The sequence below is a fragment of the Panicum virgatum genome, chromosome 3N (genome assembly GCF_016808335.1).
Source record: "Panicum virgatum strain AP13 chromosome 3N, P.virgatum_v5, whole genome shotgun sequence".
Classification (NCBI taxonomy): domain Eukaryota; kingdom Viridiplantae; phylum Streptophyta; class Magnoliopsida; order Poales; family Poaceae; genus Panicum; species Panicum virgatum.
Window position 1 is genome coordinate 13043211 of NC_053147.1, and position 23866 is coordinate 13067076.

The 23866-nt window shown below is 48.0% G+C and overlaps 3 protein-coding genes and 2 pseudogenes across 3 annotated transcripts; 2 read left to right on the top strand and 3 right to left on the bottom strand.

The window, feature by feature from the left end:
• Positions 1–3329: 3329 nt before the first annotated feature.
• On the bottom strand, positions 3330–5375 carry LOC120664391 (E3 ubiquitin-protein ligase ATL42-like). The gene has a single exon (XM_039943594.1). It carries the CDS (start codon positions 5181–5183, stop codon positions 3954–3956), a length of 1230 nt encoding a protein of 409 aa, XP_039799528.1. The 5' UTR covers positions 5184–5375; the 3' UTR covers positions 3330–3953.
• Positions 5376–12901: 7526 nt separating this feature from the next.
• LOC120664392 lies at positions 12902–14680 on the top strand. Its single transcript, XM_039943595.1, has 3 exons — positions 12902–13123; positions 13287–13480; positions 14220–14680. The coding sequence occupies exons 1-3, from the start codon at positions 13049–13051 to the stop codon at positions 14464–14466; spliced, it is 516 nt and encodes a 171-aa protein (XP_039799529.1). The 5' UTR covers positions 12902–13048; the 3' UTR covers positions 14467–14680.
• Positions 14681–15548: 868 nt separating this feature from the next.
• LOC120667563 (aspartic proteinase NANA, chloroplast-like) lies at positions 15549–17430 on the bottom strand. The gene is made up of 2 exons (XM_039947616.1): positions 16627–17430; positions 15549–16464 (listed from the first exon to the last, which is right to left on the bottom strand). Exons 1-2 carry the CDS (start codon positions 17301–17303, stop codon positions 15549–15551), a joined length of 1593 nt encoding a protein of 530 aa, XP_039803550.1. The 5' UTR covers positions 17304–17430.
• A 548-nt stretch (positions 17431–17978) lies between these two features.
• LOC120667564 lies at positions 17979–18519 on the top strand (annotated as a pseudogene).
• Positions 18520–19266: 747 nt separating this feature from the next.
• LOC120667565 lies at positions 19267–23589 on the bottom strand (annotated as a pseudogene).
• Positions 23590–23866: the final 277 nt, after the last annotated feature.

The window sequence follows — 23866 nt, forward strand, 5'->3', positions numbered from 1 at the left end:
CCGAATTAGCTCTTAATGGTTTGAGATCTCATATTAAAGAAAAATTAGAAGGATATGAGTTTCTAACCGTTAATCAAGTGTTGCAAAGGGCTTTGGCTCAAGAAAGCCGAAGTAAAGATGCAAAATTTAAACCCGATCGTCTTAGTATGCATATGCTACAAGGAGAATCTTCAGACGATGAGGGTAATGAAGTATATGATGCTGAGTTTGTATGATCATCTAATAATAAGCCCAGCACTTGTACTTCTTTAAAGCCGATTTCTAGAAATCGGCAAGATGAGATTAAATTCACTTTTGATATGACAAAGTGTGATAGAATTTTTGATGAATTGGCAAAGCTTGGGAAGATTAAGTTCTCTCACCCTATTCCATCAATGGAGGAATTGAAGCGGCGTGCATATTGTAAGTTACACAATATTTTTTCTCATGCCACTAATGATTGCAATGTTCTTTGTAGACAAATACAATCGGCTATAAATGAAGGACGATTGGTTGTTCCTGCGATGCAAATTGATCAAAATCCTTTTCCCGTTCATACACTTGAGTTGTCAACTCCAAAAGTATTGATTTGGCCGCATCAAGCCGAATCGACTAAAGGGAAAAATGTGGTGGTTGGTGAGGAAATGCATGAGAAAAAGGTGCTGCAGAGCAAGACTCCTCGAGTTGCAACAGAGGCTTCAACGCTCGGGGGGCAGGACAAGGAAAAATGGGCCGATAGCGAGTCGACTGGTTCTGACCGGTTCAAAAGGCGGTCTGATCGGTCTGACCAGTCTGACCGGTCTGACCAGTTCTAGAACCGGTCTGACCGGTACACCCAGTAAGTCTGGGAATTCCTCCAAAAGCAAGACAAGGCCGAATTTCAAGGAACTCTTGGCCAAATATGAGAAGGAGGGAACTGCTTAGAAAAGGCGATCAAGTAAAGTCAAAGATATGAAGTCCTCAACGAAACATCAGGAGCAATCAGATTCTCATCCAAGACAAGTTGATATGCCATCCAATGAACCGGTTACTCCGTGGTATGGCTGGTTTCCATACTCTTATTTGCCTATGGATTATGGTAGGATTTATATGCAATCATATTATATTCAATATCATCCTATGTATCCAAATTATGCTTTACCGTAAAGACCGGTTGTTTCTAGCAACGATCTGGTCAAACAGGATATTGATTGCAGCAAAGTGGATGAGAAAGGCTCAAAACGAGACTCAAAATATTTACAGCCGAAGTGGTGTCCTTCAGGCTTGTCTCATACCCAGAAGAGAAAGTTGCAGCGTATGCGCAAGAAGGAGACAATGGAGCAACAAGTAGAGGTCGAGCCAAAGACATCAACAATCATGAAGAAGGTATGGCGGCCGAAACAAGTTGCTTCAACATCAACTTAAGCAAGATATGGTTGATAATTGTTTATCGCCCTTAGCACAAAAAATGGTCGATGTGATGTTAATCATCGTCCTTAGACAATTTTGGATCAGAAGAATGTTTTTTTGGCAAGCAAGCTTTACCAAAAAACAGGGGGGCATATGTTGACAGCCAAAATTGGCATCGACCGGTCTGTCCGAGCGGTCTGACCGGTAGGGCGCTGTAGCCTGCCCAGCAGGAGACCGACCGGTCTGACCGGTCCAAGAAGAGTCCGAGTAGAATTAGGGATTTTCATAGATTTAGATCTTGTAATAGGATTTCTTGCGGGACAAGTCCACCCACCCTATAAATATAAAGGGCCACGGCCGATTGAGAAATCCAATCGATCAAAAAACACATCAATACATTACTTTTCTTTATGGTTATTATTTTTATTTTTATCTCCAAACTCTAGCTCCTTCCAACCCTTTTCTGTTGTTCTTCCTTCGTCTCCGCGACGTCTGAAGGCGTTTTAGGTGGCCTGCCGATCCTAGAACAACCCTACGCGCGCTTGCCCTGACGGGGTCCCTCCCGGGCGAGCGTTCGTCGGATTTCGCCATTTTGCACCGGCGAACCAGTGTGACCGGTTACCCCGACCGATCTGACCGGTCTGAGCATCGGCGCTGCAATTGTGCCGTCGCTCACCGCACGATCGAGTGCATTCGTGTGTTGACCCTAGATTGGCGCCAACAGACTAGGCAATAATCAGCATTTTCAAGACAGTGCAGTATATATCATTTTGCCTTCTTAATTGGTTTGGCTTTGTAGTTCCTGATCCAACCATTTCCCAAAAGTTAACGCCAGATTTTGGTGGCTAACTAATTATTAGTTACAGAAATTAATAACTAGTTCTATTTTCTTCATAATAGTTTGCTCTATTTTCCTCAAACACACTTGTCCACTGCAAATGCAGTATAAATAAGGGGCAGGTCACACGGTCACACCCTACATCCTCTCGGAGATAAGTCTTCTTGCCATTTCCCACCACCATTACACGGCCGGCCTTATTCAGTAGCATTCTTTGCCACCACTTGTTTATCCCAATTTTTTTTTATATTTTGGAAGAAAATCAGCATGTTTAAGCCAATAAGTCTCAAACCGGCAAGGGTTATGATTTGCTAATATATTAACATATTTATTTTCAGAGCAGAGTTGATATATGGGGCGCAACAGGAAAGAATGATGCATCACAGTCAAACCAAACAATTTTTTTTTCGCAAAAAGAAAACAAACAAATTTAGAACATGACGCAGGCTTGGTCTGGTTGCGAGCTATGGGCTATGGCTAGAGTTATCTTTGGTGACTTGTCAGCCTGGTATTGGACGGCCGTCCTCCTCACTTCCTCAGCTCCCTGAGAGCTCCTGTTGATATTACTCAACACATACAGGACGTGTCGATTTCGACGGGCAGATAGACACAGCTGCAGGGCCTGCCTGCCAAATGGTGTTCTGTACATATATGTAGGGGATGGAGTAGCTAGTAGAGTCCACGGAGCAGTTGTGCTTTCTATCTTTGTTTCCCCTTTCTTTTCCTGACAATATAATGACCTGATGCTAAACCAAGTGTTTTTGTAATATACTAACGGCCAAAGTTTCAAATACTAAAAGCTTCAGTTGAGAGAAAGGCAGAGCAATAACTAATTAATTAATTAATTATACGTCATGCATAAAAGTCAGGCTTCACTCACTCTAATTCAATAATGTGTAGTCGTCATTCTTGTAACTAGTTGCATTGGCCTGCCTAATGCGGCACTGTTTAGTGGTAGTATTTACTATTTTGTATGGTAGCCGTCCGCGATCGATCTGAACTGCCGAACCGGTAGTACTAGTATTGTTTACCTGCTAATTATACTAATGAACTAACAGACCAAATGGAAATGGAATCATCGATACAGTAGTACTCGTAGTAGCTAACATTATACTCCCCAGGAGGATGCTCCATTATCGTGTTCCATCTGTATTCGTTTTTCTTTATTTCCAAGTGCTACAGCACTAGTAGTACATTACACTTGGCCATGTTACTATAGAATTCCATCCTGTTTTTCTACGCGCATGCATGTTGGGAGTAATGTATAAGGCATCCATGCGTACTCGAGCCATGTGCGTCGTCAGGTAGCTCTGCATTATACATATCCACCGCATTTGGCCAGCAAGAAGAGATGGCAAACCTAATCTATTGAATCATGCAGCATGACGCAACAAGTAGAGATGATATATACTTTTTTTTTTGGAAAAAGAGATGATATATACTTACTTGAAGCTCAACCAGCCAGCTAGCTAATTTTTAGGCAGCTAATTTTGGCTGGGATGAATGCCAACTGTATGAGCTAATGCCAAGCTAAAATCTTTCTATATACCTGGATAGCAACTGGCCTCTTCGATTCGACGACGCATGTTAGATTTTGTAAGCTTGCAGCGTCGGCTGACCTGGCCGTGCCGCTCGATAATTCACATTTGACTTCTCCTCTTCGGCTGATCTCGACTCTTTGTTTGTTTACACTTTTGTTCCATCCAAAATTCAATCCATTGTTTGATCGATTCGATTCCTATTCTATTCACACATGCGCCGCCACGACGTGGGCACTCGCCGCTCCCGGCTCGGCCTCCTCCTTCGCCCTGGCGCGGCCGGCGAACCACCGCGCCGTCCGCCGCGCGATCGGCAGCCACCGCCGGTTCTCCTCCTCCGACAGCCGCTCCCTCGCCGCGCCGCGCAGCCGAGGCAGGCTCACGATCTCCGACATGGACCGCACCCCGGAGGATATCATCCTCGACGCCGCCGCCGGCACGGCGTCAACCGCCGCGGAGCTGCTGCACCACCCGCCGCCGCCTCGGCCGTCCACCAGCAGCCGCTTCCTCTCCGTCGTCGGTGCGGCACCACCAACCTCCTCCTCTACTGCTGTGGATAGCTTGGCTTCGTTCAGCTCCGGGGAATCCGGGAGGGAGAAGCGGCCGCTGGACATGGAGCGCATCATCTCGGTGTCGAGGCCGATGAGGGCGGCGGAGTTGAGATCGCTCCACCGGCTCTTGAACACGACGTCCGACACGATGATGCGGTGTTTGTGCCTGTCCAGCTCCGGCGACGGCGCCCTCGCCGGCGCCTCCTCGTCCGCCTGCTTCCGGCCCGCGGCCCCCGCGAACCTCGCGGACGGCACGCGCTCCACGAAGATGTCGAGGAGGTCGCGCCCGCTCGCCGCGTCGTCGCCGAGGCGGCCGGAGGACAGGCCGTCGCCGCCGAAGACGATGCGGGCGCTGGAGGGGTACTTGAGCCCGAGCGAGGCGTCGTCAGCGTCGACGCGCGCCCGGCAGAGCGGGCAGCTGGCGTTGGACTCGAGCCAGCGGTCGACGCAGGCCAGGTGGAAGGCGTGGCGGCAGCGCGGGAGGAGGCGGAGGTGGTCGGCGTCGTCGAAGCGGGCGAGGCACACTGAGCACTCCATCCCCTGGCGCGCCCCGCGCAGCGTGGCGAAGCGGAAGAAGGGCAGCGACTCGACCACCGGCTTTGGGACGCCGCCCTGCGGCGGCGCGGGGGCGGTCGGGATCGCGGCGGGGAGGGGCGTGGAGGACGAGTGGCAGAACTTGGCGTACATGAGGAGGAGCAAAGTGAGGGAGAAGATCATGGTGAAGATGCCGACCACGATGGCCACGCTGGGGCGGAACGAGACCCTGATGCCGGCGCCCGGCGTGCTCTCGGGAGCGGCCTCGGCGGTGGTCGGCTGCGCGGCCGCGGAGCACGCCGCCGCGGACACGAGGACCACGAGGATAGGGAGGAGCTGGCGCAGCAGCGGCATGGCGGCGGCCGGACAACTAGCAAGCGACCGGGGTGATTCTCAACTCTCGTGCGCGCGCTGGTCAGAGTCTGGGAGGGGGCGGCGCAGCCATGGTGGGAGTTAGTGAGAATGATCTTCTTGGCAGGGAGTTGTGGAGAAGAGGAAATCGGAAAAAAGCAGAGGGCGAGAGAAGACAAGAGGAAGAAGAAGCCCGCGGGCAGAGGACTAGGAGACGACTCCTGGTTTCATGCAGCGGCGGGGCGGGTGGGTCCCGTGGCATCCTTCCAGGTGGGCCCCTTTGTTGTCTGTGTGCTGTTAGATTGTTGCTCTTGATTTCATTCCCCGTGCCCTGTTCTGTTCCACAGGACAGTTTTGTTTTTGAGATTGTTCCACGAGACAGGTAGCAGCGTCATCTTCACCTGCTAAGTGCTGACTTTGCAACGTATGATGATGATGCTATTCATCAGGCATTTGAAACTGATCTCGTTGCAGCCGATGATCACAGCTGTTAATTACCAAGAGGGGGGAGTTTGGGCCTAATAGGACTACCTATGATCTTGTTTAGATGGTGTAAACTTTTGATGTAAAATGTCACATCAAATATTCTAGCATAATTTCTTCGGGGCCATCATTCTTTGCTAGGAGAACCCTGACCCCTTTCCCCCCACGTCGCTCCTCCCAAGGGCGGCTCGAGCGGAGCCCGCCTCCTCGAGCACCACCGCCCCCGCTCTGCCCCCTGTCTCGCCGCCGCCCGAGCTGCCGCCGGAAGTCCGTGCGGCTGCAAGGAGGGCGGCGGCGGGGCTCCAACTCCTTTTTCTCTTCCTTCCTCCCCTCGCCCTCTCTCGGTTGCTACCCTATCCATGGCGCCGGCGACCATCCTAGCTTCCTGCGGCCGGTTTCACCTCCGGTGCGGCTGGATCCAGCTTAGGGGCGGCCGGATCTGCGCCCTCGGCCTCCAGATCCACCCTCCTTGGGCCTCGGTGTGGTGGGACTTGCCACGGCGCGGCGGGGCGTGATTGCGGCGGCCTTGGCCGCCGAATCCGCCCTCCCTGGGCCTCGGCACGGCGGCGGCGGTGCCTTCCGCGGTGGCGACGGCGTCTGCGGCTGGGCTGCTGGGGTGGCGCCCCGGTCGCCGTTCTGCCCTCCCTAGGGCTCGGCACCGCGGCGCTCGTGGCCTGGCACGGGGCGCGCGCCCGGGCGCGGCTGCGTCTCGGCTGCGGTGCCCATGGCCGGGCGCGGTGCAGCGGCGGCGGCGCTTGCGGCCTGGCACGGCAGCGTGGCGCGCGGCGGGGTGCGGTGGCGGCGGCCCCCGTGTTGGCGCGTCGCTGGGGCGTGGACGTCGGCGTCCGGGGGATGCACGGCTGGGTGCCTACGGCTTCAGTGCTGCTCGGCGCCCCGCTCGCGACTGCGCTCTCGACTGCGTCTGGTCAGCCTGTGCTGCGGTGTTTCGGCGGCACTTGTAAGTGCATTTGGCCCCCTAAGTGGGTTTTGATGATAACGACATGCACAATTAAGGAGCTAATGTGTTTATTGAGTTATGAGCAGGATTTAAAATCATTGAAATTGAAAAGAGCAAGTATCGACTCTAAATTCGCTAAAGGAACGGTGCATGAGCTACGTTGACAAGTTTTATCTATTTTTATTTTGAATTTGAGTATAGGAAGCACCGTACTATTAAGAGGGCGCGAAACTACGTTCTAGAGATGCAATAGTGTCTAGATTAGAAGCTAACAAACAAAATCACGACACGATGCACATTTTGACACTAATCCTAAAATTTTCAGTAAGGGTCGGATGTTCCGACCCTCCTTCTCGGTGGTCCTGTGTAGTTTCCGACAAACCCCTCTCGGTCGTTTGAAAATGAACTGGTCGGAAGTTCTGACCCTGTGTCGGAAGTTCTGACAAGCACATAAAACTTCAACAACGACTAGTTTTTGAGGGGCCTCTATATATACCCCCTCACCCCTTTCAGCTTGTGCTGCTGACTCTCCACGAACACAACTCATCCTCAAGCTTCCAAAACACTCTCCCAAACCCTAGAAGTGCTAAATCTTTGAGTGAATCCAAGCAAGGGCTTGGGTGTGAGCTAGATTTGTGATTGAGCTTGAGTCCTTGACCTAGAATGAGCAGCCACGTTCTTCTCAAGGTGCTAGAAGCATCTCCATCCGGCGATTCGCGTTTGTTACTCTTGGAGCTTGCTCCTAGACGGTTCGGCGTCGCCCGCGGAGCGCCCTCTCGTGTGTGAGCGCCCCGTGAATTTTGTATTACCCCGTCCTTTGTGGACAAGAGCTAGTGAGTACTCAATCCTCCTAAGTGGTGGATTGGGTGAAGATAAGGGTTATAGGGCAACCCGGCTCTTTGTGAGCTCCTCAACGGAGACATAGCATCCTTTGTGGGTGTGAACTTCGGCAACAAATCCTTGTGTTTTTTACTTTACTTGTCCTTGCTTGTTCATACTTGTTCTTGTTGATCTAGAACTTATTTTGACCCGATCTACTCTCTTAAGTTGTTCTAGTGCATAAAATCACTTACAGGGTTCTCTACTACGTACTGGTGAACTTTTAATTCATATAGTTTTTGCAATTTCTTATTTAGTTTTGAATTTCGTTCAAATCATAGTATAGGGGTCGCAACTTCCTACAGTGGGTCGGAAGTTCCGACAGGACTAATTTCTGCGAAGAATTTTTTAAGTTTTGTAGGTTCGCTTATTCACCCCCCCTCTAAGCATCACTAAGATCCTTTCAGCATCATGGTGGCGTGTGTCGACGTCGGTTTTGCTCGGGCGACGCTAGTGTCGCCGTGGTGGCATCGTTGGCTGCGGCCGTGCGGAGGCTCGCCAGCAACACCATGGTGGTGGTCTGATGATGCTGGCCGTCTTTTCACCACGGTGATGATGCGGATGAAAACCCATCCCTTCTTGGGACTGCGTCGATGGCGCCAATGGCGTTATTTCCTTCCTAAAGGCGATGTCGGGCATCTCAGGCTCAGATATTGCTCATGTCTGTGGACATGGACAGTGTCTTGGGCGTCGGTCTCCCATGTCGGATGTGGCGGGTGAAAGCCCAACCCTTCTTGGGCTGGCATCGACGACGTCATCGGCGTCTTGAAGGCGATGTCGGGCTTTTTCGACTTGGAGGCATCCTTCGGCGTTGGCGGCTTCCAAAAGGGCTTTCTCTTCTTTTTCCTTCCTTTCTCTCTTGTTTTGGGTTGTGTTGTGGGTTGTGGTGGCTCGTGTCGATGTCCCAATCCGACTGGGCAGAGTTCGCAGCGGCTCTGGTCGAGGTCCCAATCCGACCGGGCAGAGTGTAGATTGTGGTGGCTCGTGTCGATGTCCCAATCCGACCGGGCGGAGAGTTGTGGTGAGTCGTGTCGTTGTTCAAATCTGACCAGCCAAAGTTGAGTGAGTCCCGGTTAATGCCCCAATCCAACCGGCTAGTGTTGCTAGGTTGTAGGTGCTGTAGTGGTAGGTTTTGTAGTTTTTATTGTGCGGTTTTCGGGCCCGGTTTACCTATAAACATGGTCAATTCTCTTCTTCTTATTAATATACACCGAACCGCAAGGTTCTGAATCTTTCAAAAAAAATATTCTAGCATACATTTGAAGTATTAAGTGTAGATTAATTACGAAATAAATTACATAATCCGTCTGTAAACTACGAGATGAATTTATTAAGCCTAATTAATTTTTCATTAGAGTAGTTTAGTGTCTAATTACAACCTAATTAGACTCATTAGATTCGTCTCGCAATTTACAATCAAACTGTGCAATTAGCTTTTTATTTTATTTATATTTAATTTTTCATGCAGGTGCCGCAATATTCAATACGATAATTTTGGAAGTTTGAATTTTGGGTAAACAAGGCCATATCATATTGGCGATGACCTTTTTTTGGTCGCAAGGGATGAGATGGGCTTCAGCCCACTCTGAACGGCGAGGTATTTCAGGCGGGCCTCTAATGCACGAATAGTCTTCATTTTTGGCCCAAAATTGAGGCTTTGTGTTTTTTTATGGATGAAAACGGTCGGAAACGATCGGCGAAAGACTCCACCATTTTCACTTTCATATTTTTTTCATCGGAAATGAAAGCGGTACGGTATTTTCAGAAACAAAAACGATGACGGTATTTTGGTAATTTCGAAAACGGAAATATACGGTCGAGAACACATCGATAACAGTCGAAACTCATCAAAACGATATTTAAAAAACGATAAACATATCAAACAATAGAGCATAATATTAACTATATGACTTGAAACATCTCATATGCAAGTAGTGAAGATTCGATTAAGATATTAATCCAAATATCGAATCAATCCGTGATAACTGACACATAGTAGCATGCACGATAGTATGGCACAAAGTTGCACAGAGAATAAGTGACATAGTCATACAAGATCATTAACCAAATTCAAATAGAGACTTAAACATGGGAAAATTGGTCTCATAGCATCGAAAGAAGGCGACTTCCGAAAAATACCACTAAAAAGTGTTGGCTCCGTAAAATACCATCAAAAGTGTGCGGCGTTACCGGAAATAGCATTCCGTCACGGAATTCATCTATCTCACGGCCTTCCTCGCTTCACTCGGCCATGCACCACCCCACAGGAGTTGAAGCTCCCGGCGGGCCAAGGACACCGAGGCCGAGCTCCTCGCGGCCACCGCGCGCATAGGAGCCCGAGCTCCGGTGCCGGCCGCACGCTGGGGCCGCACTTGAAGGTGCGTCGCTGAGGCCGCGCCGCCGTCCTTGTGCAGCGCCGCCGTCCTCCTCCAGCTCGTTCTTCTCCCCTTTCTCACCCTCCTTCTCGCCTCTGGCCGTCGGGCACCAAGTCGCCAGCGAGCACCGGCCGGGAGCACAGCATCCCGCTCCCGAGCGCGCCTCGCTCCTCTCTCCCTCCCCTTTAAAAGCTACGGCTGGCCTCCGCTCAAATCCCAGCCCCTTGACCTCCATTAGCTACCGCCACCACCATCGAGTTCCCTCGCCGCCGCCGTCGATTTCGCCGCCGGTGAGACGATCTGCTTCGATTCCTCGCGCCCACACCATCCTCTCTGCGTCGCACGCACTTCCCCTCACTCATCTATCGCTCTCTCTCATCGTGTAGGGCCGCCGACGGAGCTTGCCGCCGCCGGCCACCAGACCTCGTCGCGCCGCCGCTTGACACCATCGCCTTCCGTTCAAGCTCGGGGTGAGCTTCTTCGCGTTCTTGCGCAGCTCGTGCTCCTCCTCGCCCACTGTCCCGACGCCTTCTGTCATCGGGGTCAGCGCCAGGAAGGTCGAGGACCGCCGCCTCGTGCTGGAGCTCGTCGACGAGCGCGGCGGCGGCGGCGCAGCAACAGCAGCAGCCACGGGCAGCAGGAGGCCGAACCATCCGCGTCAGCAACGAGTAGAGCAGAGGAGCTTTGCCTCAGTCACCACGAGAGGAGCAGAGCAGAGCAGCGCCGCCCCCCAGTGCCGCCGCCGCGCTCCGCATGCCAGCTAGCATCTTAGCCATGGCGGGCGGCTTAGCCATGGCGGGGCCGGAGAAAGGTCTGGGCGCAGCAGCCCGCCTCAGGCCAAGCCCGACTCCGCCCAGCGCTGCTGCTCCTGGAACCCCACGCCCCACCTAACTCCGCTCGGTGCCGCCGCCGGCGATGAGGGTGAGCGCGGGCATGGAGACGAGCCACGGGCGCACGCGCACAGCCACGATCGCCTCCTTCTCCCCGTCCTCGTCACCGTCCCCGTACTCCACCCCGTCGCCACCGTCGCACCCGTAGCCGGAGGAGGATGGTGAGGCACCGGCGGAGACGTGGAGCACGACGCGGAGGCTGAGCCCGAGTGCGGCGTGCGACCAGGACAGCGCGGCCAGGCCGAGGCACGTCTCGTAGATGGACGTGGCGAGGCTGGTCCCCGCCCCCGAGGTGGCCGACCCAGACCCGACGCCCGGCCGCCCGGCGCTGCCGCGGCGCGGAAGCAAGCTGGTATCGCGTCGGGCATCGCATCGCCTGGCTTGGCTCGGCCGCCTGGCCTTTGCATGGGGGCGAATCGCAGCGAAGAGCGACAGAGTTGATGTCGTTTCCTCTTGCCGTGACGGAATGCTAGATTCGGGTAATGTTTTCAACTTTCGGTGGTATTTTACGGGGTCGAATGTTTTTAATGGTATTTTGCTGAAGTCGTCACCTTTCGATGCTACACAGCCAATTTTCCCCTTAAACATAGACTAGCATGCCATTGAGAATAGTGCTAGTGCAGGGCCGCAGGCAGCTATGCCTACAGCTGAACCTCCGCGAGCTATTGGGCCGGGGAAAGCATGTGTTAGACTGGACTTCAAATACGGTAATACCGACGGTAAATTACCTGATAAATACGGTAATTTTCGAAAACTGTCGGTAGAGACTGAAATCGTTTTCGCTTTCAGTTTCGAATAAAAATACCGTTTTCGTTTTCGTATTGTCGGTAGCCGTTTTCATTTTCGTCTATACCAGAATTTCGGTAAATCTAAAAAATGGTTCCGGTAATCGAAAATTTTTGTTTTCGTTTTCAACCCTATGTTTCTTCAAGACAGACTAAGTATTCATATGTGCCTCTCGCTGGATCAAAATGATCAGTTTAAACCAGCTGATTGTCAGGGATAACTCAACACTTACAAGACAGGAACTGACATTGGCTCCACAAACATTTGCCGGCAAACCTTTAAGGCGATTTGGTGGTGGATTCTTCATTAACTCTAATCCCTTTCTTGACAAATTTCAAATGATAGGATCGCGTGGGCAAGGAGAAGTCTGGGGTTGAAGGCTGGTAATGCGGTGGTGGATGGGTGAGCGGCGCGGCGGCGGCAGCCACTGGCCAGGGCTGTGGACTTGAGGCCAGGGAGGTAAAGGAGCGGCATCGGGCCAGGACGGAGGAGCTTCCCTGCGACCAGGAATAGCTTCCAGGATCATGAATGAAACGGAGTAAGGACTCATTTAGTTGCTCGTGTAAAATTATAAAAATAGAATTTTTGCACATTTAAAATATTAAATATAAATTAATTATAAAACTAATTATATAACTCGTCTGTAAATTAAGATATGAATCTAATGGGCAGCGTATCCAGTGCGAACCACACTTTTCGTGAAAACCCGTACAAACCACGACAAAAAAGTCATCTAAATTCACTAGAAAAATCACACATGTAAATGATATGATGATACACAATCTTGTAAAATATCTTGTCCAAACTCGACTTTGTTTGTGAGATATAATTTGTTATATCTCACAAACGAAGTCGAGTTTGGGCAAGATATTTTATAAGATTGTATATCAACATATCATCTACATGTGCGATTTTTTGATGAATTTAGATAAATTTTTTGCCGTGATTTACACGGGTTTTCATAAAATTGTAGTTTGCACCAGATATGTTCCTAATCTAGTGAGCCTAATTAGTCCATCACTAGAGCATGTGTACTGTAGCAGTTACTGTAGCAATTTAGTGTCTAACACAGCCTAATTAAACTTATTAGATTTGTCTCGCAATTTACAAACAAATTATGCAATTCATTTTTTATTTCATCTAAATTTAATACTCTATGCATCGATAGATTTGAAATTTTGAATTTCACAACTAAACAAAGGCTAAGAAGGAACCTGTGCCCTCCCATAAAGGAAAAGCTGAGCTTGGGCCGGGCTCGGGCCATTTTGGCCTGGTTGAAGTCCGCTGCTGCTGCTGGCAAGCAAAGCGTGAGAGAATGGAAAGCAGCTAGGAATCCGACAAGCAACCCAGCACGGAAACGGAAACTGGCTGCAGACCAGAGAGGGAGGCAGAGGCTGGAGTCTGCTGCTGCCCTGGCTGGCTCTGAAACCCACGCATCCCATCCACCCTCTCCTCGCTCCCTACTCGGCTACTCCCTAGCTGCCCCGCCGCCCGGCGATGTCGTCGTCGTCCTCGGCCCTGGCCAAGGGCAAGTCCGCAGTCGGATCCTCGTCCGGATCCGCCAAATTCGAGGTGAGACCCTCCCTCTCTCTTGCTGCCCCCGCCCTGCACGCCCGCCCCGAATCGAATCAGATCCTCCTCCTCATATGGCACCTGTGTGTGTGTGTGTGTGTGTGTGTGTGTGTGTGTGTGTGTGTGTGTGTGTGTGTGTGTGTGTGTGTCGCGTCGCGTGCAGGCCAAAGGGAAATCCTCAGCAGCAGCCGCCTCCGCCAAGCGAGCGACCACCACCAGGGGCAGAGGGAAGGCCGAGAAGAAGGTCTACTCGCTGCCCGGCCAGAAGTTCGATCCTCCGGAGGAGAGGGAGCCTCTCAGGATATTCTACGAGTCCTTGTCCAAGCAGATCCCCTCCAGTGAGATGGCTGAATTCTGGTACGTGTTCTCCTCCTTTCCCCCCACACCTCAGACTTGATTGCGTCCTGTACTTTAGCCTAGCCTGGCCAGTAGCCACCACTGCAGTTTGTAGCGCTGCTATTCTGCTGTGGTTTTATTCTTCGATCCTTTTCTTTTTCGAGCAAATATATGCGTATCGGAGAAGTAGGCAGGATCCAGGATGCTATACATTGAGTTCCAAATTCTGGACACTAGGAAATAGCTTGGAAATGAAATGTAAGGTTCAAAACCAACACCCATCTACATACAAACAGGCAGCCAAGCACCTTGCTCGGAGCATATGAGAACGAGGTGAAATGAGCGTAAGGACATGTTATTTGGTGTGCAAGAGGGGTCAGGCAAGAAAAAAGAACCTAATAACTAGCTCAAGCACAAAATAGAATTACTTGAACATTACTGTAGCTCCTTGAATGTCCAAATGGAAAGAAAATCTCCACAGTGAAAGAATAAGAGGAATTGGAATCATTGTTAATGTCAGCCATTGTGTTTATCCTCCCTTGTTCCCTTTCTCCCCTTCACTTGGGGTGGGGTGGGGTGGTGCTGTTCTTAATTTCTTTCTGTACGTAATAACATGAGATTTGAATTTTGCTAAAGAATTTTTTGAGGAATCACAACAATGCATCTTTTAAAGGGTAGATGCATGCTAGACTAACTTGCAACACGCTTTGTCTGAGCATCCTGCTAATGACCTTACATGCAAAATGAAAATATATAACAGGTTAATGGAGCATGGTTTGTTGTCTCCGGAGAGAGCAAAGAAAGCATATGAAAGGAAGCAAAAGCGGCAGCAGCAAGTTCGAATGGGGACCCCGATTAAGCCTAGCGGAAGAAAAGACAGACCAGCCGAAAGTTCAAGGAAACCAGCCGCATCGAGCAATATGAACTTGAAGGCAAAGAAAAGAGTTGATTACAGTGACGACGATGACGATTTCATTGTGAAGTTGAAGAGATCCACCAAGGGGTGACAGTTTGACAGATGAGGCGGATATATTTACTTTAGTTTCTACATACCAACAAAGACATTCTTTATTTAGGATATATCTGTATGGTGTATTTGGCAGCATACACTGGTTGTTTATTTATTTTCAAAACACATAGGCGGTTCGTCATGCAACAACTGTATCTGTATGTTCACTCATCTCGAATATATATGGATCTGTCTGCTCATCCGGTGACTTAGATATTGCATTCTCATAAATCTCTTGTAACACTAAACACAAAAACAAGACACAAAAACAAAACAAAACAAAAGATCATGGACACGTTGGTGACTTACGCAAATACAAAATCTAAGTCACCTTGCTAGTCCGTGCGTGCGTGCCAGCAGCACTCGCAGCGTGCGATCTCCAATAGGGAAGAAAAATAGAAAATTATTATTTATAAATATAATTTGTAAGTATAATTTTTCGCACATCCTTAGTAAAGATAAATTCTCATCATAACTTTTTATGATGTACATAATTTTTACGTATAACTTTTTCTTAATAACTTGAAATTAATAATTTTTTAGCACAACGTTCACAGTACATACAAAACTTAATGCATAGTTTCTAAAATAACTTATAGAGGACAACTTTTTAGCACTAATAGTTTTTTAGCACAACTTTCACCGAATATGTCTAGAAATCGATGAATAGTGTTCTGTATGAAAACGAAACGAACGCTGCAAAATTAAACTCATATCGTCATTCACCCTTATTTGTGCACACATTGATGACTAAATAAAAATGAATAATGAATACTAGTAGCAGTAATTACATACATCTCCGATCCAATGAGGGTGAACAAAAGAAAAAAAAGAAAAAAAAATCAGAGGAAGCAATGGCTTGGCCGTTTTTGTATAAACAATACATGATGAGGCTGGGTTTTTGTCATCAGTACATAAATACAGTAGGAATACAGGAGTACAATGGCTTGGCCATTTAAAAAATAATTACAAAATCAATCAATCAATCAATCTTGCGTAGAGCAAAACGAACAGTACTACTCCACGCTTGGGGGAGGAGGGGGAAGGGATAATCATATCATCATCGATGAGGATAGATCATCAGTTGACGTATCTCGGGGCTTGATGGACGTCTGGTGCTGCTGCTGCGGTGGAATTGGAATTGTCTTTGAGATGGTGGTTGGTGCACTTGTCCTTCCTGAACTTCATGATCCCGGTGCGGTGGTCGAACTCCCAGATGTGCTCCTGCATGAGCACGTTGCCGATGATGTTGGGCCCGCCCTCCAGCAGCTTCCGGAACGCCAGGCACGCCACCCCGCGCTGCACCTCCGGCATGACCACGCTCTTGGCGTCCGCCTGCAGCACCGCGCCGCCCTGCAGCTCCACCGTGAAGCTGGGCACCGTCACGTTGTTGGCCGGGTCGACGCCGTCGCCGGTGAAGGTCCAGTTGTAGCAGAACTCGAAGCCGGCGATGTCGGCCCGCGGCAGGTGCCCCAGGTGGCTGTCGAGGGCGCCCGTCACGGCGTCGTACGCCGCCGGCACGAGCCCCGTCACCGACGTGCCCGTGTCGAGGATGACGCCGCCGTACTTGAGCCTGTCGTTCCACACCTCGGGCGGGATGTCCAGGGCCTGGTCGCCGACGGTGATGCCGATGACGCGGAAGCCGAAGCCCACGCGGATGTCGTTGTTGTAGCTGATGTCGGTGACCATGGTGCCCGGCCCCATCACGGCGGGGTTGGGGCCGAAGGTGAGGTAGCTGGAGGCGCTGCGCTCGCTGTTGGCGCTGAGGAGGCAGAAGGAGAAGCGGCTGGCGAAGCGGCTGGCGGCGATGACGCCGAAGGAGATCTCGCCGTTGCCCAGCGAGAGCACGCCGTCGTGGGCGTCCACGTTGGCGCCGGCCTCCATGACGGAGCAGCCCAGGACTAGGCCCGGCAGCTTGGCCATCTTCCCGTCCGACAACGCCACCGTCGCCTTCTCCATCCCGTAGATGCCGATGGTCACCGTGCCGTCTTGCATCCTGCATACATATATATATGTATATATATGGATGCATGAACAGTTAATAATTAATTAAGGATATAAATGTGTGTGTGTGTGTGTGTGTGTGTGTATATATATATATATATATATATATATATATATATATATATCTGACGTGTTATTAGCTAGCTAGTTGTACTTTTGGTGGTAGCTGCACGAGGCCGTCTGGGTGGGTTCGCACGTGGTGTAGGGCAGCGCCCCGCACAAGGGCTGCGTGCACCGGATCCTGCGCCACGACGACGACTTGGACGGCCGGAAAAAGTTGGTGGTCGCCTTCTTCACCGGCACGCCGTCGGTGCCCACCGACATCGTCTGGGCCGGCGACGACCGCCCGTAGTGCTTGCCCTTGCGGCGCCGCAGGCGGCAGCTGATCCACGTCAGGTCGTTGGCGGTGTCCAGCACCAGGTTGAAGGGCAGCGCCGGCGTGCCGAAGCGCACGGACACCAGGTACATGCCGACGTGCGCGATGTTGAGGGCGCTCCGCATCGGCAGCTCCGCGAACTCCGACGTGTCGGACAGCACTTCCGGCACCTTGGAGGTCTGCCGCGCCTGCCTCCGGCTGCCGTTCCGCGCGGAGGAGGACATCGCCAGCAGCCGCTCGTGCCGGAACCGGTCCTTGGCCTCCAGGGCGCGGAAGTGCTCGCGCCGCTCCTCCGCGGCGTCTGGCACCACCGGCGGGGACACAGGGAAGTGGATGGAGCTGCCGTCCTCGATGGAGCCGTCGTCGCCCTGCATCTCGGCGCGGGCGGCCAGCTGCACCTGCAGGCAGAGGAGGCCATGGAGGGCGAGGAGGAGCACCCGGCGGCCCGGCATCATCTCGCCGCTAGCTAGTGCCTATGCCTGGCCTGGCCACCCAGCCAGATGCTGCTTATTGTAGTTACGCCTAGAGAACGCTCTAGCAGCTAGGATTGCATTGCAGGGTCGTCGACGAGTTTGTAACTGATCGAGGTGCCATTGCTAGCTGCTTAATTCCATTCATGGCTGATCTCGGCTCTTCCCTGGCTTTGCGTCATCAAGGCAGGCGTACGTGAGGACGCCATTGTTTGGGCCCTCCGCATTCCTTCCTGTGGTGTGGAGCGGGCACGTTTAGTCAGTGGCCAGCAGCACTTTTCGAGGGACCGGCTGCATCTCCATCTCTCCCTCTCCTAAAATAAGAAAATGGGAAGGATTTTGTCTGTAAACTTGTATTTAAAAAATGTAATATGATTGTTGCAGTCTCTTGGAAGAGAAATATATAAGAGCCACAAAATGGCATGAATTTACATCAATATGTATGTTTCTTTAACTTCTTCATTGAAGTGATGTTATTTTAGAATTCAATATGCATACATTTCGAATAAAGGTGTACTGTTTTTAGAATAACATTGTATCAATTTCTAAACTGTTGTTCCGTTCATCTGCCAATATAATTTAGTTCCAACTTGTGTTTTAAACATGTAAAGCATATAGTTGGTTCACTACTTCACTGTTTCACATAACTTCGTTGTTGCAATGCTCCAAAAATCATTAAGCTATTGCATGATGCCCTTCAAACGTTCTCAATGCACTATTTACTAGGCAAGGTTGCTTGTGGGGAGGAGATTGTGCTACATGGTAAACACAGATGGGGTATTGAGCAACCACGTTGAGGAGGAGCAATACATCACTCTCGTTCGTAAGTCACCAGATCATCATGGTGACAGAGCAACTGTGCTTGTAAACTGGAAGTTACTTGTTGTGGAGTTCTTACCTGAAGAGGATGCAATTTTTGTTCTTCTCCTATGCATGGTGATTGCAAGGACCATGACAGAGATCAGGAGATCGAGAAGATGTGGTTGGGCTTTTAGTGCGACGAAGAATAGGTGAAGCAAGGGTGGGGCAGAGAGACTGGGGTTCTGTGATGCTTTCTGACTTGCTTTTCCCCAGATCCTAATTTGCAGCCTTGGGATCGGAATGCAGCGCAGGTTTTGAGCTCTGCAGAGACAGGGACAATGCTCGCTAAGTACTCACCTGCTGAAAAGACTTGTTGTATCGGCAAGCTCTTATAACCTGAAGTTCTCATAGAGATGATTGCCCTTAGGATTTGCTTGATAGCCAAGGATTGGATCAAATCTTCCTCAGAATTGCGGGGGGTGGGGGGGGGGGGACTATTTCATATCCTCCTTCAATCCTAAAGCATTTCATCTCTATACAGGACAAATCTTGGATTTTTCTTGTTGATTCACTAACTATTAACTATGACTCCTTGACACAAATTTGGTGATTTTTGTCGTATATTGTTTGTAATTAGAAATGTCATATTTCATTTTAAAACGGTTTGATTTCTCTCGTGTGTCTCTAAATTAAAAAAAAATGTTTATGTTCATTTGTACAAATGGTTATATAGAAGGCAGTAATTAAAGATTTGATATCCAAAGGAGTTTATGAATGTTCATTGCAGGCATTTTATCTTCAAAATGGAAAATTGTACAACTTTGCAACAATCAAAACATTCCCTTCCGTGGACGGCTCTTGTTAACTAAAGCACAGGAACCACATAGAAAAGTCAGATGTTCCAATCTTCCAAAAAAAGTGCTACTTACGCATGCCATAATTTAGGCCAGAACAGTTTCTTCTCAACAAAAGAAAAACGCTACTTGCAATCTAAAAAAAATGCTACTTGCACATGCATAAATTTAGGCATAGAACAGTTTCTTCTGGAAATGGCCATTCATAGCAAACCTTGTTGTATGTGGTAAGCCTCATTACATGAGGAAGCCTCAGATCAAGCATCAAAATCTTCTATGTGTGATTGTGATTTCTACGTTGGGTTGTCGTTGCCACCTCGACCAGCCTTGATCGCCTCTAATGCTTTATGTATCTCCAAACTCATCGTGCTGTCCACACTCCCAGAGGATATCTTCTTGTGTTTCTTCTGAAGGTGGAGCTTCAGTGAGCTGCTACTGAGACCAGCATTCTTGCCACAGATGGGACACACCTTCATTGTAGGCCTCTTGTGCTACCATTCCATGGATATTTTCACGTACACCTTCTTGTCAAGATCCAACAAGACCTTGGCAAACCCATCATTGGGGTGCGCACGTCGGTGCACCTTCTTCAGCATGGTCCATGCTTTCAGAAGATTACAATTTCTTAAAAGGAAAGGAAAATTTTGAGACCATGAGTAACTGAACATATTCTAGCACGGATGAGAAAGGAAAGATGGTAATTTCCAGCAGTAACCAATATGAATGACCTAGTCCACTTCAGTTTTCCCCTGGCAGATGTTATATCTAGATTAACAGATCTTAAGGTTACATATGATACGATGACTCTGTTGTACATTGTTTCTATCATTGTGAGCAATAGATTCAACAAAAAAGCATGATATAGTAATTATTGTGCAGTCTTACTTCCTCAGCATCAGGTAAGCAAGAACAACGGTCGCACTGCGACTTTTTCCCTCAAAGCAATGCACAAGTACTTTGCCGCGCAGGTGATCCACGTAATCAATGAAATCAGAAGCATCTTGAAAGACATTACCAATATCTTCATCATCATCATCATCTTTTTTCTATTTAAAGAAATGATTAAGCAGTGAAACATACATAAATTGAGTCTTCTTCCTTTAGCATATATATATTTTTTTCATCCATGGAGATATTAGGTAAAGTCACTCAGATGTACTTACGGAGAAATTCCTGTAGTAAAAAAGGCCTGGCTGCTGAGATTCTGACTGTCCAATTTCATTTGCGCACAAGCACAATATATGGGTGATGCCAAGGTGCTTAAGTGTGTGTTGACCGTGCAGTTAAAGCACCACCAATATATAGGTAATCTATGACCTGTGATGGACGCTCAGTACTTGCAGCATCGGAAATCAAAGAAATTCTCTCAAGAATGTGATCAAGTCGAACCTGCAAACAGAATTGCTTGATAGGCTCAATTAATGTAATATACAACAACATATATTCAATACTAGTTACTATGTTAAAACTGAAGTGGACTAGCATACATTTAGATTACCTTCAACTCATAAGCATCAACAGCAGTGCTATTATCAGTGCCTTCAAAAAAAACCTGTGTTAAAACTGTTGTCTTGTCACAACTTTACCACTTCAGTCCTCATCATGTCATTCCATTCTTCTATCTCTTTACTTAATTCGTTGTCTACCTATAAAACAGTATTGCACAGTTAAGAGAATTATGTGACAAACTTGAGTGACTTGTACAACACCACATAGAAGTCATATTAGTTAAGTGATTGTTTGTTAGGTACCATTAGGTAATGGAAACAATATTGTTTTATATGTCAGCAACATGCTGAAATCATGAATCCATTTATTTAGCTAATTGGTCTCCTGCAAGCCTACAACTAATTTCCCTCTTTTCTATGTTTGGAAAAGTTTAGTAGAACAATCTAAGAGTGAAAACATATGTCATCTAGGTACTCATGTTAGACATTTATAGCATAACACTATATACAAATTATCCATCCACACTTCAAAGACCTTGGCATACTTGTTAAAATCCCGCAGCTTCATTGTCAATCGAAGACCACGAGACGCATCACCATTTCCTTTGAAATGTTTGGTCATGAAGCTCTCTCGGCAGGAAGGAGATGATAGGTCAAGATTATCACCGGATAAGGTACGGGAAGGCTTACGCAGATTCCTTGGTACATCAGTATCATTTGAATCTGCTTGTGCCTCCACTGAACATAAAGGTGAATTAGAAGTACCAGCATCCTTCTTGTCATATTCATTGGAGCATTTATACATAAGATTGAAGAAAATTTTCAATAGACTATCCAGCTTCTAATAGAGTGTGATGAGGAAAATGTGGAATCGCTGAAGGTCCCTAAGAGCGCTTCGAAAACCTCCTCGGAATGAATGCACTATTGCTGCCGTATCACTCTCCAAGAGAAGACTATTATAACTATGATTAGATGACACATCAAATCCTTCAGATCCTGGGATACCAAGTTTTCCAAAGGACACCTCAAATAAAAGTTTGGAAGAATAGTCGAAGTTGTTGAGTGTTAATTCCACTAGTTTGGGGTAGCTCTCCTGATCTTTTGCTCGTTTCCCAGCAGGTGGCCGACGTGGTACACCTGAATCAATGGCTACAATATTAAAGCTGGAAAACTCAGGTTCACTAGGAACAAAAGAGTCCTCCAATATGAGGTCCGAGACATTTGAGCCGAGACTGCCACTAATTGAAACAGCTCTTCTCTGCTTTTGTTTCTGAGGGCTTCTGATGATCTCTAGCTTGTATCGAATGATAGCAGAATCATAAACATCATCTAGTGAATCAAGGTTTGCATAAGCTTCCTTGTTGGCAACAAGTAGATTTGCATAATTTCCACGCCAACCAAGGGCACGACATCGCAGTCTATCCTCGTTCCTCAATACTAGGTCTAGTATTAAGACCCTACCTAATGCTTCAGCAGTTTTCTCAGCAGCTTCCCGTGAGTCAAATGGCAATGTATTCTCGAGCAGAGGAGAGCCATGTACATAACTGCAAAACATCAAGGCAACTTTTTTTTTGTTAATCATGCACTATTTTGATGAGTACATTACTGGTAGCTTTATGTCCATACTTCATCAGGAATAGGCACCGGCTCAATTCAAGGGCTTCAATCATCTCTGCGCAAATCATCTCTTCAAGTTCATCACCAGCAACTATTGACACATGTCGAGCATTCTCTACAGCATCCTTGATGTGTTTCCATTCAGATGAGGAGTTATGAATGACTCTGCCCTGTATGGGTCAAGAGAATTATCAATGTGATGTTTAGTTAGCGTGAGTGCCTGCTAACATAGTGGATTCTTACTTGAGGAGTTCTCACTCCAAGCCATTTAGCGAGTTCATACCCAAAGTGTTCAGACTGGGTGGCCATCCTTGAAGGTGCTATTTAATGACTGCAGCTGCTTCCTTGGATGGAAGGTCCTCGTTTTCAGAAGTTCTAAATAATGCAATAAAAACAACACCCCCAGAATTTACTGTCACCTGTACAAAATGATAGAGTTGTTAAAAGGAACTAGAGGCATGGTTTGTAAACTTAATTAATGCATGTATCCAAAGATGGCAGACACCCTTTGTTGCTAATGTTTCTCCAATGGTAAAAGAAAGTAATTTGCAAAGAAAGTGGATTGAACAAATACAAACCTCAAAACTTCTATTAATGTCATCCTCAGAGGTATCAATACTTGTAGTCGTATGTTTGGTATGGTGCAGTGAGGTCAGAGAACTCCAGCTGAAGTTACTTGACTCAATATCCATCATGGAAACCCAACCAAGCCTCTCCCAAAGGCTTACTTCTGGCACTTGGCCACAAGAGTCAGGGTCAATGACATTGCTATCAGGATTTGCAAACACCTCTGAACTGCAATATAGTAAGAGCAAGAGTAATACTATCAGTTATCGAAGTAAGAGTATGATCTCTCAAGATAAACTCATCCTAAGAGGAAATGAATCATACCCATAGTACACAAACCTTTTGGATATAATGTATATTTCTTAGTTGACTACAGATTTGGACTCAAGAGAAGTTGGGACAGTCTATAAATCACAACAACGTTGCACAACATCTATGTGATTAGCGGTTTATGGCCTTTGGAAAGTTCATGATGCTCGAGCATATTCAGCGAAACAGTAATTGGAGCCATTCATAAATCAAAGATTGAAGTTTTGATAAAATTCAGGCACATGAAAAGATTGTAGACTAAGAATTTTAGTAGTTTTACAAAGTAGGGACTTGTTATAATTAAAATTCATCATCGACTTATTGCATCAGAACAAGAATCAGACAAAAAGAAATTTATCTGATCTACATCTTGCTGCATGACACAGCATGGAAAAGCAAAATGTAAAAGCAATTCTTTTCCACTAATGGATCATAGGAACAGAAGACCGAGACGTGGCGGCGGTACCTGGCTAATGATCGGATAGCCAGACGCCCGCAAGAGGTTCTCTCATTGCGCTTCCTCACCAGTGCCACCCACTCCTCGAACCCTCCCTGCAGGAATCCACTGAGATCAATAATGTGTCCGCTTCCAAGAACAAGGGGCCAGAATCAAATGAATTCTTTTGATTGACATGCGCTTACGAAGGAGGAGGAGCGGGAGAATGTGAAGCGCATCTAGGCCGATAGATGTTAATGGTAAGTTCGGTGATTAATGACAACCGTATGCGACTAACATGTGTTTTGAAGGAAAAATCAATGATTAGTTTAGTCTCATATGAAATGTGAAAGGAGACCCCTCAATTCAAAACAATCATGCGTGCCAAGGACTCAATTTCAAAGATTAAGGACCTTTCTAGTCTCAAGTGTCACAAGGAGATGAAGGACACTTGATTTAGTTAGGGTTTATAGTTTTTAGTTCTTGACCATACTATTAAGAGGAGTTCATTAGTTA

What these genes read in the sequence shown, in the direction of transcription:
- LOC120664391 (XM_039943594.1), bottom strand. Translation starts at nt 5,183, where the DNA reads ATGCCGCTGCTGCGCCAGCTCCTCCCTATCCTCGTGGTCCTCGTGTCC.
- LOC120664392 (XM_039943595.1), top strand. Translation starts at nt 13,049, where the DNA reads ATGTCGTCGTCGTCCTCGGCCCTGGCCAAGGGCAAGTCCGCAGTCGGA. An exon ending in CCGGATCCGCCAAATTCGAG is followed by an intron (nt 13,124 to 13,286) that starts GTGAGACCCTCC and finishes CGTCGCGTGCAG; the next exon opens with GCCAAAGGGAAATCCTCAGC. An exon ending in AGTGAGATGGCTGAATTCTG is followed by an intron (nt 13,481 to 14,219) that starts GTACGTGTTCTC and finishes AATATATAACAG; the next exon opens with GTTAATGGAGCATGGTTTGT.
- LOC120667563 (XM_039947616.1), bottom strand. Translation starts at nt 17,303, where the DNA reads ATGATGCCGGGCCGCCGGGTGCTCCTCCTCGCCCTCCATGGCCTCCTC. An exon ending in TCGTGCAGCTACCACCAAAA is followed by an intron (nt 16,465 to 16,626) that starts GTACAACTAGCT and finishes ATATGTATGCAG; the next exon opens with GATGCAAGACGGCACGGTGA.